At 37.3% G+C, this 15,496-nt stretch overlaps 1 protein-coding gene across 1 annotated transcript in view; it reads left to right on the top strand.

The window, feature by feature from the left end:
• The first annotated feature begins 9,970 nt into the window (after window positions 1-9,970).
• The window catches only part of LOC127639547 (calpain-2 catalytic subunit-like), a 31,832-nt gene continuing 26,306 nt past the window's right edge, over window positions 9,971-15,496 (top strand). Inside the window, exons 1-2 of the mRNA XM_052121612.1 lie at window positions 9,971-10,389; window positions 14,064-14,133. Of these exons, the coding sequence (XP_051977572.1) occupies window positions 10,153-10,389; window positions 14,064-14,133 (307 nt within the window). The 5' untranslated portion in view covers window positions 9,971-10,152. The remainder of the gene's footprint in view (window positions 10,390-14,063; window positions 14,134-15,496) is intronic.

Genomic DNA, 15,496 nt, shown 5'->3' with positions numbered 1-15,496 from the left:
TGAGCGCACCGAGTTAAATAGCGAGGGCGTAGCCATAGCAGACAATAAAGCGAAAGTGTAACAAAGAGGTTGTTGTGAGAGTTACTGTATGTACCTATTTCAGCCCTTACACAAATTTACCATTAACGGTTAATATAAAACTGTAAGCCAGAAATTAGATTCAGAAGGCTCTGTACACTGTTTTAAGGCATTAATAAGCAATTACAAAAATGGACCATGCTAGTACCTTGGGGTACCTTGTAAATACAATGGATATACAGTAAGTATAGTTATAATTTAGAACCATGTTTAATGTCAGAGCAACACATTACCATCTGAGGCCTTCACTGTACCACAGTAACTGTAGATAAAACAATAACTGTACTGACCTATTCTGGACAAAAAACTAGGCTATGGCAAACTCTTTGAAGGGAGTTATGAAACCATATCTTGAAAATTAAAGACTTAAAAATACTGTAGAAGAATGCAATTTAGTGGTCTTAATGACTGCAACTGCTTTTATTTTCAGTTGAAAAGCACTATGAACCAATTTAATTTTGATGACCATTCAAAGTTTACATACTGTACATTTCTTGAATTGATTGTTTTCTGCCAACAAAACTTTTTTTTTTTTAAGGAATTCTGGGTCAGCGGCATCCATAGTTTAGTTACAGGAGATTTATGAACTTCTTCCTCAATGATGACGATTAATGTTTTTTCAACTGAGGGCCAAGCAAAGCCACTGCAACATACCTGTAACAACAACAGCACATAAGCACAAAACCCAAATCTGTATATGATCATGCTTTTCAGATAGGATATGAAAATGAACACATAATTCATAATCTACAATAACTTGCCATTTACCTGCAGGATATCCAGCTCAATTTTCCCGGTGTTCTTCTTTTTTAATGTTCTAAACGTGTAGAGCACAGATGAAAATGTTAGAGATATCCATATGTGTAATGAATGTAGAGACGAAGGCAGAGGCAGATGAGGGTTTTGGATCTACGTGCGGTTTTATTTTAACAAGAATGAAAATAAACAGACAGGAACAAATGACACAACCACGATGGGCAACTGAAACCAAAACACGAACACAACGGCGAAACACGGAACTAGGGAAACACGGCAGAACAGGCACAGAGCAAACATGGAAACGTAAACATTCAACGATCGACAAGTGAAAGGAAAACAAACAGGGTTTAAATACACAAGGTAATGGAACTAAACGATAAACAGGTGAAAACAATGAGTGAGTGCTGGCAGGTGGTGAGGGCAGGGAACTATGGGAAATGTAGTGCATGACAGGTGACAGGAGAGACACGGGGCAGACAACAAGGGAATCGTGACAATATGAAATTTGTTTCACAATCAGTTGAGCAAGACATCTGCCAATACAATTCAGACACTTATCAGAGCAGCTCTATTTAAGTCTTCCATTTATTTATTGCCTTAGCTGCCTTTCTATTGCGTGGACTCAAGCTGCACTTAACACCCTCCTCCATCTCCAGCTCCTCGTCTCGAATGGAAGCTTTGCTTTTTAGTTTTCTCTGCATCTGTCTTGTGTTCTGTACTCTAAATCTACAATATTAGTCTCAGAAAACATCTTTAGAAAATGTACACAAGCTTTTAAATAAAATTCACATGCTTTCTTTGGATGTTGATAGTGCAACACAAATTGAATGAACTTCAAAAATTAAAACACAATCTATATTAAGCCTAGTGACACTGAAAGGTGATGTGTTTGCTCTGAAAAGAATGACAATAGTGCAGCACTTTACCAGTGCTTAGGAGTGTTTATAAAGTCATAATCAGCCATTGTAGTTGTGATTTGAGTGAAAGTGAATAAAATGCAGTTGCTGTAGCGCCTAAAGTGTTCATTTAACAAGAAAACTGCAATGAAACATAGAATGTAGCACATTGTGTTGTTTGCAGAAATTTAATTATATTAACGTTCATTTAACTTCTTTGGTCCACCATGGCGAGGCCTGTTCTGAGTGGAACCTGTCCTGTTAAACCGCTGTATGGTCTTGGCCACCGTGCTGCAGCTCATTGTCAGGGTCTTGGCAATCTTCTTATAGCCTAGGCCATCTTTATGTAGAGCAACAATTCTTTTGTTTTTCAGATCCTCAGAGAGTTCTTTGACATGAGGTGTCATGTTGAACTTCCAGTGACCAGTATGAGGGAGTGTGAGAGTGATGACACCAAATTTAACACACCTGCTCCCCATTCACACCTGAGACCTTGTAAATTGGGCCCAATTTGGACATTTTCACTTAGGGGTGTACTCACTTTTGTTGCCAGCGGTTTAGACATTAATGGCTGTGTGTTTAGTTATTTTGAGGGGACAGCAAATTTACACTGTTATACAAGCTGTACACTCACTACTTTACATTGTAGCATAGAGTCATTTCTTCAGTGTTGTCACATGAAAAGATATAATCAAATATTTACGAAAATGTGAGGGGTATACTCACTTTTGTGAGATACTGTATATACAAAGGTCCATGTTGCAACGCAGAAGCTGGTATTGACAATCAACAGTACTGTGAAAATCATGGAAATTGTCAGGGGTGCCTAAACATTTGCATATGCATGCATATATATATATAAATATATACAGTGGGTACGGAAAGTATTCAGATCCCCTTACATTTTTCACTCTTTGTTATATTGCAGCCATTTGCTAAAATCATTTAAGTTCATTTTTTTTCCACATTATTGTACACACAGCACCCCATATTGACAGAAAAACACAGAATTGTTGACATTTTTGCACATTTATTAAAAAAGAAAAACTGAAATATCACATGGTCCTAAGTATTCAGACCCTTTGCTGTGACACTCATATATTTAACTCATATATTAAGGTGCTGTCCATTTCTTCTGATCATCCTTGAGATGGTTCTACACCTTCAATTGAGTCCAGCTGTGTTTGATTATACTGATTGGACTTGATTAGGAAAGCCACACACCTGTCTATATAAGACCTTACAGCTCCCAGTGCATGTCAGAGCAAATGAGAATCATGAGGTCAAAGGAACTGCCTGAAGAGCTCAGAGACAGAATTGTGGCAAGGCACAGATCTGGCCAAGGTTACAAAAAAATTTCTGCTGCCCTTAAGGTTCATAAGAGCACAGTGGCCTCCATAATCCTTAAATGGAAGATGTTTGGGACGACCAGAACCCTTCCTAGAGCTGGCCGTCTGGCCAAACTGAGCTATCGGGGGAGAAGAGCCTTGGTGAGAGAGGTAAAGAAGAACCCAAAGATCACTGTGGCTGAGCTCCAGAGATGCAGTCGGGAGATGGGAGAAAGTTGTAGTAAGTCAACCATCACTGCAGCCATCCACCAGTCGGGGCTTTATGGCAGAGTGGCCCGACGGAAGCCTCTCCTCAGTGCAAGACACATGAAAGCCCACATGGAGTTTGCTAAAAAACACCTGAAGGACTCCAAGATGGTGATAAATAAGATTCTCTGGTCTGATGAGACCAAGATAGAACTTTTTGGCCTTAATTCTAAGCGGTATGTGTGGAGAAAACCAGGCACTGCTCATCACCTGTCCAATACAGTCTCAACAGTGAAGCATGGTGGTGGCAGCATCATGCTGTGGGGGTGTTTTTCAGCTGCAGGGACAGGACGAATGGTTGCAATCGAGGGAAAGATGAATGCGGCCAAGTACAGGGATATCCTGGACGAAAACCTTCTCCAGAGTGCTCTGGACCTCAGACTGGGCCGAAGGTTGACCTTCCAACAAGACAATGACCCTTAGCACACCGCTAAAATAATGAAGGAGTGGCTTCACAACAACTCCGTGACTGTTCTTGAATGGCCCAGCCAGAGCCCTGACTTAAACCCAATTGAGCATCTCTGGAGAGACCTGAAAATGGCTGTCCACCAACGTTTACCATCCAACCCGACAGAACTGGAGAGGATCTGCAATGGAGGAATGGCAGAGGATACCCAAATCCAGATGTGAAAAACTTGTTGCATCTTTCCCAAAAAGACTCATGGCTGTATTAGATCAAAAGGGTGCTTCTACTAAATACTGAACAAAGGGTCTGAATCCTTAGGACCATGTGATATTTCAGTTTTTCTTTTTTAATAAATGTGCAAAAATGTCAACAATTCTGTGTTTTTCTGTCAATATGGGGTGCTGTGTGTACAATAATGAGGAAAAAAAAATGAACTTAAATGATTTTAGCAAATGGCTGCAATATAACAAAGAGTGAAGACACCAAATTTAACACACCTGCTCCCCACTCACACCTGAGACCTTGTAAATTGGTCCCAATTTGGACATTTTCACTTAGGGGTGTACTCACTTTTGTTGCCAGCGGTTTAGACATTAATGGCTGTGTGTTTAGTTATTTTGAGGGGACAGCAAATTTACACTGTTATACAAGATGTACACTCACTACTTTACATTGTAGCATAGAGTCATTTCTTCAGTGTTGTCACATGAAAAGATATAATCAAATATTTATGAAAATGTGAGGGGTGTACTCACTTTTGTGAGATACTGTATATACAAAGGTCCATGTTGCAACGCAGGAGCTGGTATTGATAATCAACAGTACTGTGAAAATCATGGAAATTGTCAGGGGTGCCTAAACATTTGCATATGCATGCATATATATATATATATATATGTGTGTGTGTGTGTGTGTGTGTGTGTGTGTGTGTGTGTGTGTGTGTGTGTGTGTGTGTGTGTGTGTGTGTGTGTAAAATAGGTGTTTACTTATCAATGTAATGACTCCCCTGCTCTTTCTTGAGCCAGCACTAAAGAAAAAATGCCCACCCCATTTCTTCCCAAATTTTTCAGCTTCCTGCGGGGAAAGATGTGTTTTCTATCATATTTCTTATGCTTAAGAAGAGAAATAACCTTCCTTCAATTTATGGGATGCCCCAATCCATTCACATTCCATGTGGAGAGAGACAATCCACTCATATTAACATTTGACATTTTAACATATTAGAAAAAATAGATTGTGTGTCAAAAACAAGATAATAAAACTACATTCCAACATTAGTGCAACAGTCAAACCCCAAACTCCCCCCAGAACCAAACAAACAGAAAAAATTTAAAAGTGCATCACAGCACCAACCGGCGTCCATCCCTCTAAACTTAAACAGTCCATGTACGCATCCGAGAGTCCCCGCAACAACTTTGCTGTCGGATTGCTCAAGTCTGGTGCTTCTATATAACAATTTGTTACACAACAGAAGATAATCTTTAAAACAAACACCAGCCAATAAACAGAATAACCACACTTAAAAAAACATGTAGATTCATCCACTTAATTGTCTCGAAGGTGTGTTCCTCCACAAAAAAAAACTCCATCCGCTGAATGTTAGGAGTTCCATCCCCAGCACTGCCAAGATGCCATTGTTGGGCCCTTGAGCCGGGCCCTTTACTCTTTCTGCTCCAGGGGCACCATATCATGGCTGACATGCATGCACTCTGACCCCAGCTTAGCTGGGATATGTGAAAACAAATACATTTCACTGTATATATGCAAAAATGAATGTATAATGTGTGACCAAAAATAAATAAAGGCTATCTATTTATTATCTATATTTATAGAAAGAGAGTAGGTCACTAAAAGTGAAAAGTGAGTTTTTCCTACTTTTAGACACAACATTGTCTAGTAACTTCTGTAGTTCAAGCACAGACACTTCAGAGTCTTAAGAAGAAAAAAACAATGTCAGGCTGATGAAAAATACTGTGATCAATCAAATCTGCTACACATGGAAATAAATGATAATGATTAAATATCAGTAATTTTACTCACATTTCCAGCAATCTGCGAGAAATGTGGGTCCACTTTATGTGTCTCTGATATGTAATACTGAGAGAAACAAAAACAAAATAATTGAAATGAAATTATATTTTAGAATTTAATAATAATGATTATTATTATAGAATAATATATAATTTAATAATTATTATATTTTAGAATCAAATAATTATTTAAACCAAAGTCTGAGATGACAATTCAAATTCTAGAGTAAACTTGGAAATATACTTAGTTTTAGGATTTAAATTTTTTGAAACTAAGACATAAAATGTTTAAATATTAAGATATTTAAATTATACTATTAAGAAATATAAAGATTCTGTGACATTTGTGCCAACATTGCCAGTGTTAACTCCTCTTCACAATACAGGATTTTGTTGCTTTCAATGAAGCACTTTTTAACATGCTTAAAGGAATATTCCGGGTTCAATACAAGTTAAGCTCGACGTTGTGTCGATGAGTTGACTCTAGGGGTCACCCATCTCATGGCCGGTCGCCAAGAACCCAAAAAGGCTTCAAAGCATTCCCCGTGACCGGCAGCCCAGGAAGTAGGAGATCTGCTGCACAGGAGCTGGTAAGAACACCACTCCTTCCCCAAGTTCTTGATTTTCCTTTTCTTATTTCACTGCACGCCCCAAGGGCCGCAGTACCCACATTATAAGATAAGTGCGGTTTTCTCATTTCCTGGGCCTCACAGTCGGTGTTCCCGGCCGTCGATATTATGAATTCTGGGCACTGTTTCTCTCTCTGGCAGGTATGGCACCTGCATGAAAAAAATAAAAATAAGATGCTGATGCAGAAATGCATTTTAGCGAGTGTCCGGCATCAAGGTTGGTTCGCGGCGGTAGACCTGAAGGACGTGTACTTCCATACCAGTACGAGGTCCTCCCCTTCGGTCTGTCCCTGTCAACGTGCGGGACACGTTGTGTGCACACAGGGACCTCGTGCTCAGGCACCTCAGCCGGCTGGGGCTTTGGGTCAACTGGGAAAAGAGCAAGCTCTCCCCGGTTCAGAGCATCTCTTTCTCAGTATGGAGTTAAACTCTCAATGACAGCATGCCTCACCAACGAGTGTGCGCAGCTAGTGCTGAACTGTCTGCGTACACTCAGACAGAATGCAACGGTCCCACTGAAACCATTTCAGAGGCTCCTGGGGCATATGGCATCCTCAGCGACGGTTACGCTGCTCTAGTTGATGCATATGAGACCATCTCAGAGAGACGAACATAGCGCCATGGCACGCACCGCATTATCGTCATGCAGGCTTGTTGCCGTCTCTTCAGCAGGAGTTCCCCTAGGCCAGGTCTCCGGGCATGTCGTGGTTATGACAGATGCCTCTTAGTGTGGTAAGGGTGCCGTGTGCAATGGGTACGCAGTCGCTGGCCCTTGAACTGCCTCGAGTTGTCGGTGGTACTACTTGCCCTGAGGAGGCTATTGCTGTTGATCTGGGGCTAGCATGTGTTGGTCCGGACGGACAACACTCGTCAAATGTCACAACTTGACTGTCTTCTCCTCCTCTGGAGTCAGCTGCGGCTCAAGTCGCTGCGAGCCACTCACATCCCAGGCTACCTCAACAACACAGCGGACACGTTGTCACGGCAGGTCATGCTCAGGGGACAGTGGAGACTCCACCCTCTGGCAGTCCAGCTGATTTGGAGACGATTCAGCCAGGCACAGGTAGTCCTGTTCGCTTCCCCAGAATCCTCCACTGTCTGCTCCGGTACTCTCTGACCAAGGCTCTTCTTGTCACAGATGCCCTGGCGCACAGCACTACGTTTTCCCCAGTGAGCCTACTTGCACAGAAGTTGTACAATGTCAGGGAGGACAAGGGGCAGAGTCTTCTAGTGGCCCCTCATTGACCCCTAGTGACAACTCATAAACCCTCCATCAGGGAACGGAGTTTACATCAGTAACCGAGATGTTGTGGCATTTTACCATTTTGTGGCATAATGTTGATTACCACAAAATTCATTTTGACTCGTTCCTCATGTTTTTTGAAAAATAGCAAAAATCGAGGTTACACTGAGACACTTACAATGGAAGTGAATGGGGCCAATATTTTTGGAAGGTTTAAAGGCAGAAATATGAAGCTTATAAGTTTATAAAAGCGCTTACATTCATTCTTCTGTTAAAACGCATGTTATTTGAGCTGTAAACATTTTAAAATGTCATTTTTAAAGTCATTTTAGGATTAGTTGACATTATATCATCATGGCAAAGTTGTAAAATTGGCAGTAACTTTACTCAGAAAAGGTTAGTAAGTGATTTTATTACACTAAAATCTTGTTTGCACGCATATTGTTTGTCTTGAGGCTATACGTTTAAAAGAAAGTGCGTATTTTAACGATAAAAAAGTTGACCACCAGTCACTTCCATACTGTCACTTATGAAATAAAATATTCTGAAATTCATGTTAATTGTTCTATTTTCCACTCAAATTGTTATGAGAATCATATAATTTGTAATTTAAAAATTTTAGTAAATTAGAAAATAAATGGAAAATAGAATAGTTTTCACCAGTAGTCTTAGACTTTTGACTATTGTATGTATGTTCCATTATTTACATCTAATATGATTTAATATCAGATATATTACATTATGTTTGTAATAGGTAGATACATTCACCTTTTCACATTTGCATTAATTTCCGCATACATCGGCCTGTAGGGATGAGAAAGTCAGAAATACATCCATTATACATTCAGGTAAAAATACAAGAAAGTTACGTGTAAAATTATGATTTAGGTCTAGGTTTTAGAGTTTGGATCACTTTAGTCTACTTTCATGGTTTAGAGTTTGGGTTTATTGTTGAGATTGGTGGAAGTGTTCAATTCCCTGAAAATAACCTATGCAACAGCACAATCATATGGTGTAAAACTAGAACATCACAAACTCTTTGTTTTGGATCTAATCTGTTGAAATATCAGCAATACAGTCATTACATACCCAACAATGAATACAAGCTCAGTGTTAAAACAAACAAACAAACACATTTTTGACAAACCTGGCAGCCATTTCTTTCTCTGTGCTGTTGGCAACATGGTCACAATGGGAACCTACAGTACACTGACACAGATTTGAAAAAATAATAATAATGCATATATAAATTATAGAAAATATAGACATTTGAGCAAAATATAGAGAGTGTAAAACTATTTTACACAAAATAATTAATGAAAGAGCAAAAGTGCATATGGTCACATACAAAAATATCCAACAATATATTTTGAATTTGACATTAACTGTATAAATGTTGCATCAAGATGTTTATAAGACATTCAGCAGATGTGTTTGAGATGAGAGAGAGAATTACGGGCATGTCCGTCATGTGTATGTTTATGTTGTGTGTTTTGGTTTTGAGTTTAATTAAATATTATTTATATTGACAAGCCGGTTCTCGCCTCCTCCTTGCCCATCCTTTAACTGTGTTACAGACTGTTTGTAAATCTGATCTTTTTAAGATGTTTTTAAGACATTCAGCAGATGTCTTTGAGATGTTTTAGTTTAGACCGTTTGTAAATCTGATCATTTTAAGATGTTTTTAAGACATTCAGCAGATGTGTTTGAAACATTTATGATTTAGACTGTTTGTAAATTTAATATTTTAAAGATTTTTAGCAGATGTTAATTATATTGTGATGCTTTCCCGATGATAAGATCCAAAACAGACATCTCTGTGCGGAATATGTACGCTTCCCCTTCCACAGGGGTAAATAAAGCTGACTCTTCTCATTTTCATTTCAGTTTCTATACACTTATGATTACAAATGAAGGTTATACAAACTGTGATAAAGGACAATTAAACACCTAATGCATTCGATTTTGCTCCATCAGGTTAACAAAATAGACATGGACAACCAAGCAAGATAGAAAATCAACGCCTTGATGCACCACCTTTAAGATCCGGCAGATGGTGATGTTGAGCAACTCATCGAGTTCACGTCCACTGTTCTGAACATAATGTTAAAGCATGTGAGCTCCTATTGTAACTTGCGCACAATTACTTTATATTAGTACAAAGTAACTTTATTCAATATAACTTAATTTATATCGTTATTTCACCGCAGTGTTGTGAGAAATTGTCAAAGAAAACTTATATCGTTTATTTTCCAGGATGATAGTCCAAAGCAGCAACATTTTCTCGTAATCGGCCAAATTAGGTATGCTATTGTTCCGCTATGATGGCAGTCGCTGTCAGTGTATTTATGACACAGAAACCTCTGTGCCATTGCACTTTTTATACTCTTCCTGCTCTTCACTGCGAGCGTAAAATCGCGCAATAAGCTTGGCAGCCGGACCACGCCTGGAAAGTTTGGGGCGGAGAATCACAGTTATATTGAAGGATCAAAAAAATATTCTTCAAAAGCGGAATAATGTCGGGAATAGCCTCTACCCTAGCCAAGAACAGAGCGAAGGCTGCAGGGTTTGGAACTAACGCCAATGCGACTAAATATCTCAACCAGAATTTTGAGGCACTGAGGAGCCAGTGTCGCAGTAATGGGACCCTGTTCTTAGACCCGACATTCCCAGCCGCACCCGAATCTTTGGGCTTTAAAGAACTGGGAGCCAGCTCTTACAAAACCAGGGGAATAGTATGGAAAAGACCCGGGGTATGTTTTTCTAGAGGTTTATGTTATATGAGAAACGGATATAGTGTATTTTCCCTCATTAAACGGGGAATCATGTGATGTGTTATTTTTACTATGCTGTTGAGTTTATGAAGGACTGTTAAACTCGGGTCAATGCCAAAGTTTTAGACCCTCTTTTGGATACAAGTCTAAGAGGACGTTCACGGGTGATTTCTGAAGAAATGACCGAAAGAAAGAAATTATATTTTGCTTAAAGAAAATTAAGCATAATTTTAAGACTATTATTATTATTATTATTGCATTGTGCCACTTTAGGGAAACTTAAGCACATTTTAGCCCCAGTCCCTGACATCACCCAGATCTCAATTTGAGATTTTTTTTTTAGGTTGTTTGCTCATCTGCAATATGTAGATAAGACGGATGTCAATAAGACATTCAGCAGATGTATTTGAGACGTTTATGATTTAAAATGTTTTTTAATCTGATCTTTATAAGATGTTTTGCAGATGGCAATTAGAATGTGACGCTATTGAGAAGAAAAGATGTGAAACTAACAACTCTGTGATGTACGTCTGCACACGTCCACAGATTTTACTTCCAGATAACACGTGTACATATCTGAGATATCTGTGTTTTATCTTTTCATCTGGAAAGCGTCACAGTACAGTGTTGTGTATAAAGTATCCATTTGTCATACTTATGTAAAAGTACAGATACCTTCCTGGAAATTGACTCAAGTAAAAGTTAAAGTAGCTCATGAGAAAATTACTTAAGTAAAAGTATTAACGTAACTGATATTAAATTTACTTAAGTATCAAAAGTACAGTTAAATAGTATATAAACCCATGCCCTCTGAAGTGATTCAGTTGGTTTTGGGTGAAAACAAACCAAACTGTAACTAATTTTCACTGTATATCTTGCCATTGCAATCTCTATGCATGATCACGATTTCAAGCTTGATTTCACTTTCTAATGCTTGATGCTTGCTCAGAGTGCTAGGTGGCGCTACAGGAAGTGTAATCAAACTTGAAATCCTGATCGCCAAGAAGACCGCTAATGTCAAAATTTATAGTTGAAAATGGAGTTATATATGGAGTTATATTTTGGTCTGTTCTCACCCAAAAAACTATTTGATCCATTCAGAATACATTGTATGACACTGGAGTCTTATGGATCACTCTTATGCTGCATTTATGTTCTTTTTGTCACTTAAAAGGTCTGGCCACTATTCACTTACATTGAATTGACCTACATAACAGCAATATTCTTGTGAAAATCTTTTTTTGTTTGTGTTCTGGAGAAGAAAAAAAATGTAAGTCATACACATCTTGAATAAAATGAGAGTGAGAAAATTATGAGATAATATAATTTTTAAACAAACCATCCCTTTAATGGTGCATTCAAGACACATCAGAATGATCATATTTATGGGATTATGTGGCCAATAAACAACCACCCAGAACACCCTAGCAACTGCATAGCAATGTGCAGAAACACAGTTAAAACCACTTAACAACAGCATAGCAACAACCTAACAACCACCTAGAACACCCTGTCAACAGCAAAGTAATGTGCAAAAAACACAGAAAACAACTTAGCAACAGAATATTAACAACCTGGCAACCACATACTGTAGCAATGTGCCAAACACACAGCAGAGATCATCTTGACAACTGCATAGCATGACCTAGCGACTATCCAGAAAACCCTAGTTACAACATTCTGTAGCATAAATGTGCTACAAAGCAAATATAACACTTTAGCAACCACCAGAAAATTAGTTTTGCTTCGGCAATGACCATTCTCATCTTCATAAAATATAAAAATAAATATTGTTGTACATTTTCATGAGTGCTGATAATTATTCATACACATCATATATTGTTTAAATGTCAAATTTAAGCGCATGTGATTGACTTTTATATGAACAGGTCTCCTGGAAAGGCGGGAGACTGATCACACATAACTTCATTATTTCACAGCTTTCATAATGTTTAAGCCAAAACTTATACATTTAATTTGTCGAAAAAAGAAATGAACTCATATGAGCAGTTTCTTGTCTTTCCCAGAGGAGACAGACAACAGAACACGTAATCTGGTGCATGCTTCGCTTGTGATTTTGATGCAGATTTTGATTTGCAAAACAAATAATTCAGACTGCTTTTTTTAATCTTTTTGTTTAGTTCAAAGGAATCAGATTTAAAAGATTTGAATCAAATGATTCTTTCAACGAATCACACATCACTATCACCAATCTGCATGCATTTTTGCAAGTACTGCTGTTATTTATACATTTATTTTTTAGGTGTTTAGTCACAAAAGTAAAGAAAGGGTCTGGAGAAATTGTTTGGATTAAAGGTTTACATTTTCTCGTTAAAATGTTGTAAAGTGAAAGTAAATTTCCAAAGAAATATTTATACTCAAGGAAAGTACAAATATTAAAAAACTACTTAAGTACAGGTACAAAGTATTTGTATTTTGTAACTATACACCTCTGAAATCTAATTAAAATCTGCTAAACATCTTAAAAAGGTCAGATGTACAAACAATCTAAATCATAAACATCTCAAAGACATCTGCTGAATATCTTTTTGACATCCGAGAGAAAACATCTTATAAACATATTGCAGATGAGCAAACAACACATCAAATAGACTATTTGATGTGTGTGTGTTTACATCTGGAAAACATATTTTTTAGGTTGTTTGCTCATCTGCAAATATGTTTATAAGACATTTCCTCTCGGATGTCAATAAGAACATCTATAAGACGTTTGTGATTTAGAATGTTTGTAAATCTGATCTTTTTAACTCAATTTCAATACAATTTCAATTTATTTATATAGCACATTTAAAAACAACTTGATATTTTTAAGACGTTTAACAGATGTTAATTCGATTGTGATGCTTTCCAGATGAAAAGATCTAAAACACACATCTCAGAGACGTATGTGTTCTGTCTGGGTTAATGCTAAAGTTACTGTTTTATGATGATTTTTAAAAATAAGTCTGTACCAAAATACTATAATGTAATAAATACTTTAACATTTAAGTAATACAGCATTTTGTTCCATGTTATGGCAATGAGAATATCATAATGAACATCTTTATTTGCATTGCAGATAAACGCCCCTTACGCTGGTGATATCTTTTGTTAAATGAGTTTTAATTGATAAGTGACTTCTGTGATCCGCTTTCCGCAAATTTTACATAAAGTAGCTAAATTGATTGAAGTTTCATTTTGAACATCAGTGGTCAAAATAATAATAGAGCTTTTATTTGCAATCAAATAATCAATAAATAGCCTTTATTTTATTTCTTGTTTTGAGGATTGCACCCACATATTTAATGTAAACCACCCCTACTCATATATGCCATGTCTATATCCTTTCCTTGTCATTTATTTTCATTTCATCACAAAAATCATGTATAAAATTAACCTTAAGGTGTTTAATGTGGTTACATCTGAATCAGTTTTTTCCACTTTATAAATATTGATAAGAATGACTGAATCGACTTATACAGTCATACACTATCAACAACAACAATGAGTTTAATCATCATTCATTTGGATGTAATCAATATTAGTTTAAATAAAAATGTAATAATATTTTAAGATAAGATAAAATAGAAAGCTAAAACAAAAGGAACGCATGCACATTTTGACATTTTTTTACATGATGATATCTTGTGCAGGAGCTGTGCTCAAAACCTCAATTCATCATCGGTGGAGCTACAAGGACGGATATTTGTCAAGGAGCCCTAGGTAAATGGAAATAAAAGATTTATACATGTTTAGGATAACTTCTTAACAGGATCCAGCATGTTTATTCTCTATGTTTATCAAAATGTGAAGTTTTAAACCTGTTCTTCATACAGACTGCATCTCCAAGTAGTCAAACTAATTTATTTTTATGTTTTACTTCTCTCCCTAACTTCTCTTTAAACATACCTTCTAGTCGATATTGTGTGCAAAATGTTACAACTGCCTCAATCAGCAATTCAGCTAAGCTATTTAGTGGCGGCCATTTTCTCAGCACATTCTACACTGTTATAACATTTTGACAGGTAACCAAAAAATGTGCTTCATTTTGGTTACATCTAAAATAACGTCATGGTTACTGTTGTAACCTCCGTTCCCCGAGGGAAGGAACGAGATGTTGTGTCAAATGAAATGACACAAGGGGTGTCCAACAAAATAAATGTTTAATAGTTAGGTCAGGTAGAAGTATCTACTTAAAGTCACACGGACATTTCAGTTTTAATTGAATATAGACTATAATCTATGTTTTGTCATATATAGGTGGGTTGATTGACACGTCAAGACCCTGACAGGTTAATTTAACTAAGCTTTTACAATTAACTGAGTTTGTGTGAACTTGGCAAGCAAACACAGCAGACACACCGTGCAGTTCCTAAGGGTGTGTCACATTATGAAGGATGCTTTTAACCAAGTACTCAAGTGTTTATGTCTTTCTAGTGGCTTTGCACTAGCTCTTCCCTACTATACATCTCTCGTTCCTTACTTTTCTTTGTTTACTGTTAGACAATTTGCCAAGCCAAACACATAATTTAAACCACCTGGACACGGAAACTAGCCAGGAGGTTTTGAACATAAACGCTCTTGTTTTAAGTGGCTGTAAAGACAGAAAGACTTGGCTGGAACTGTCTTGTTATAGTCAATCTCTACTGCTCGCATTAAAAACATGCAAGTTAAAAATGATACATGCAATAGACTGCAGAAAGAAAGTTAAGTTTCTGCACTCCTCTCTGCATTTTCAACATGCGTCTGGTTGCTCATACTTGCAGCTCACCACTTGCGTGACATGAAAACCACAACTGCGCTCATTGTCTGGCTCTGTTAAATCAGGAGCGTAATTTACTTGCGCTCCATCAAAATGTGCCTAATCTCAATGAATTGGCTTTTTGAATATTATATGTTTAAAAAGTGGTTTTGTACATTTATTTTGCATTACAAACATGGTTACAACTATTTCCATTTCCATATATTTTTATAAAACGTCATTCTACAAAAAAGTGCCATTTGTTCCCCATGTGTAAAAGTAATAAGCTGATGCCAGTAATCAATATAAATTATTATGGGAACAAAAAACATAAAACGCCTCTTT

This window comes from Xyrauchen texanus, chromosome 48 (genome assembly GCF_025860055.1).
Source record: "Xyrauchen texanus isolate HMW12.3.18 chromosome 48, RBS_HiC_50CHRs, whole genome shotgun sequence".
NCBI classification, from domain to species: domain Eukaryota; kingdom Metazoa; phylum Chordata; class Actinopteri; order Cypriniformes; family Catostomidae; genus Xyrauchen; species Xyrauchen texanus.
This window is presented reverse-complemented; position numbering and strand designations above follow the sequence as displayed.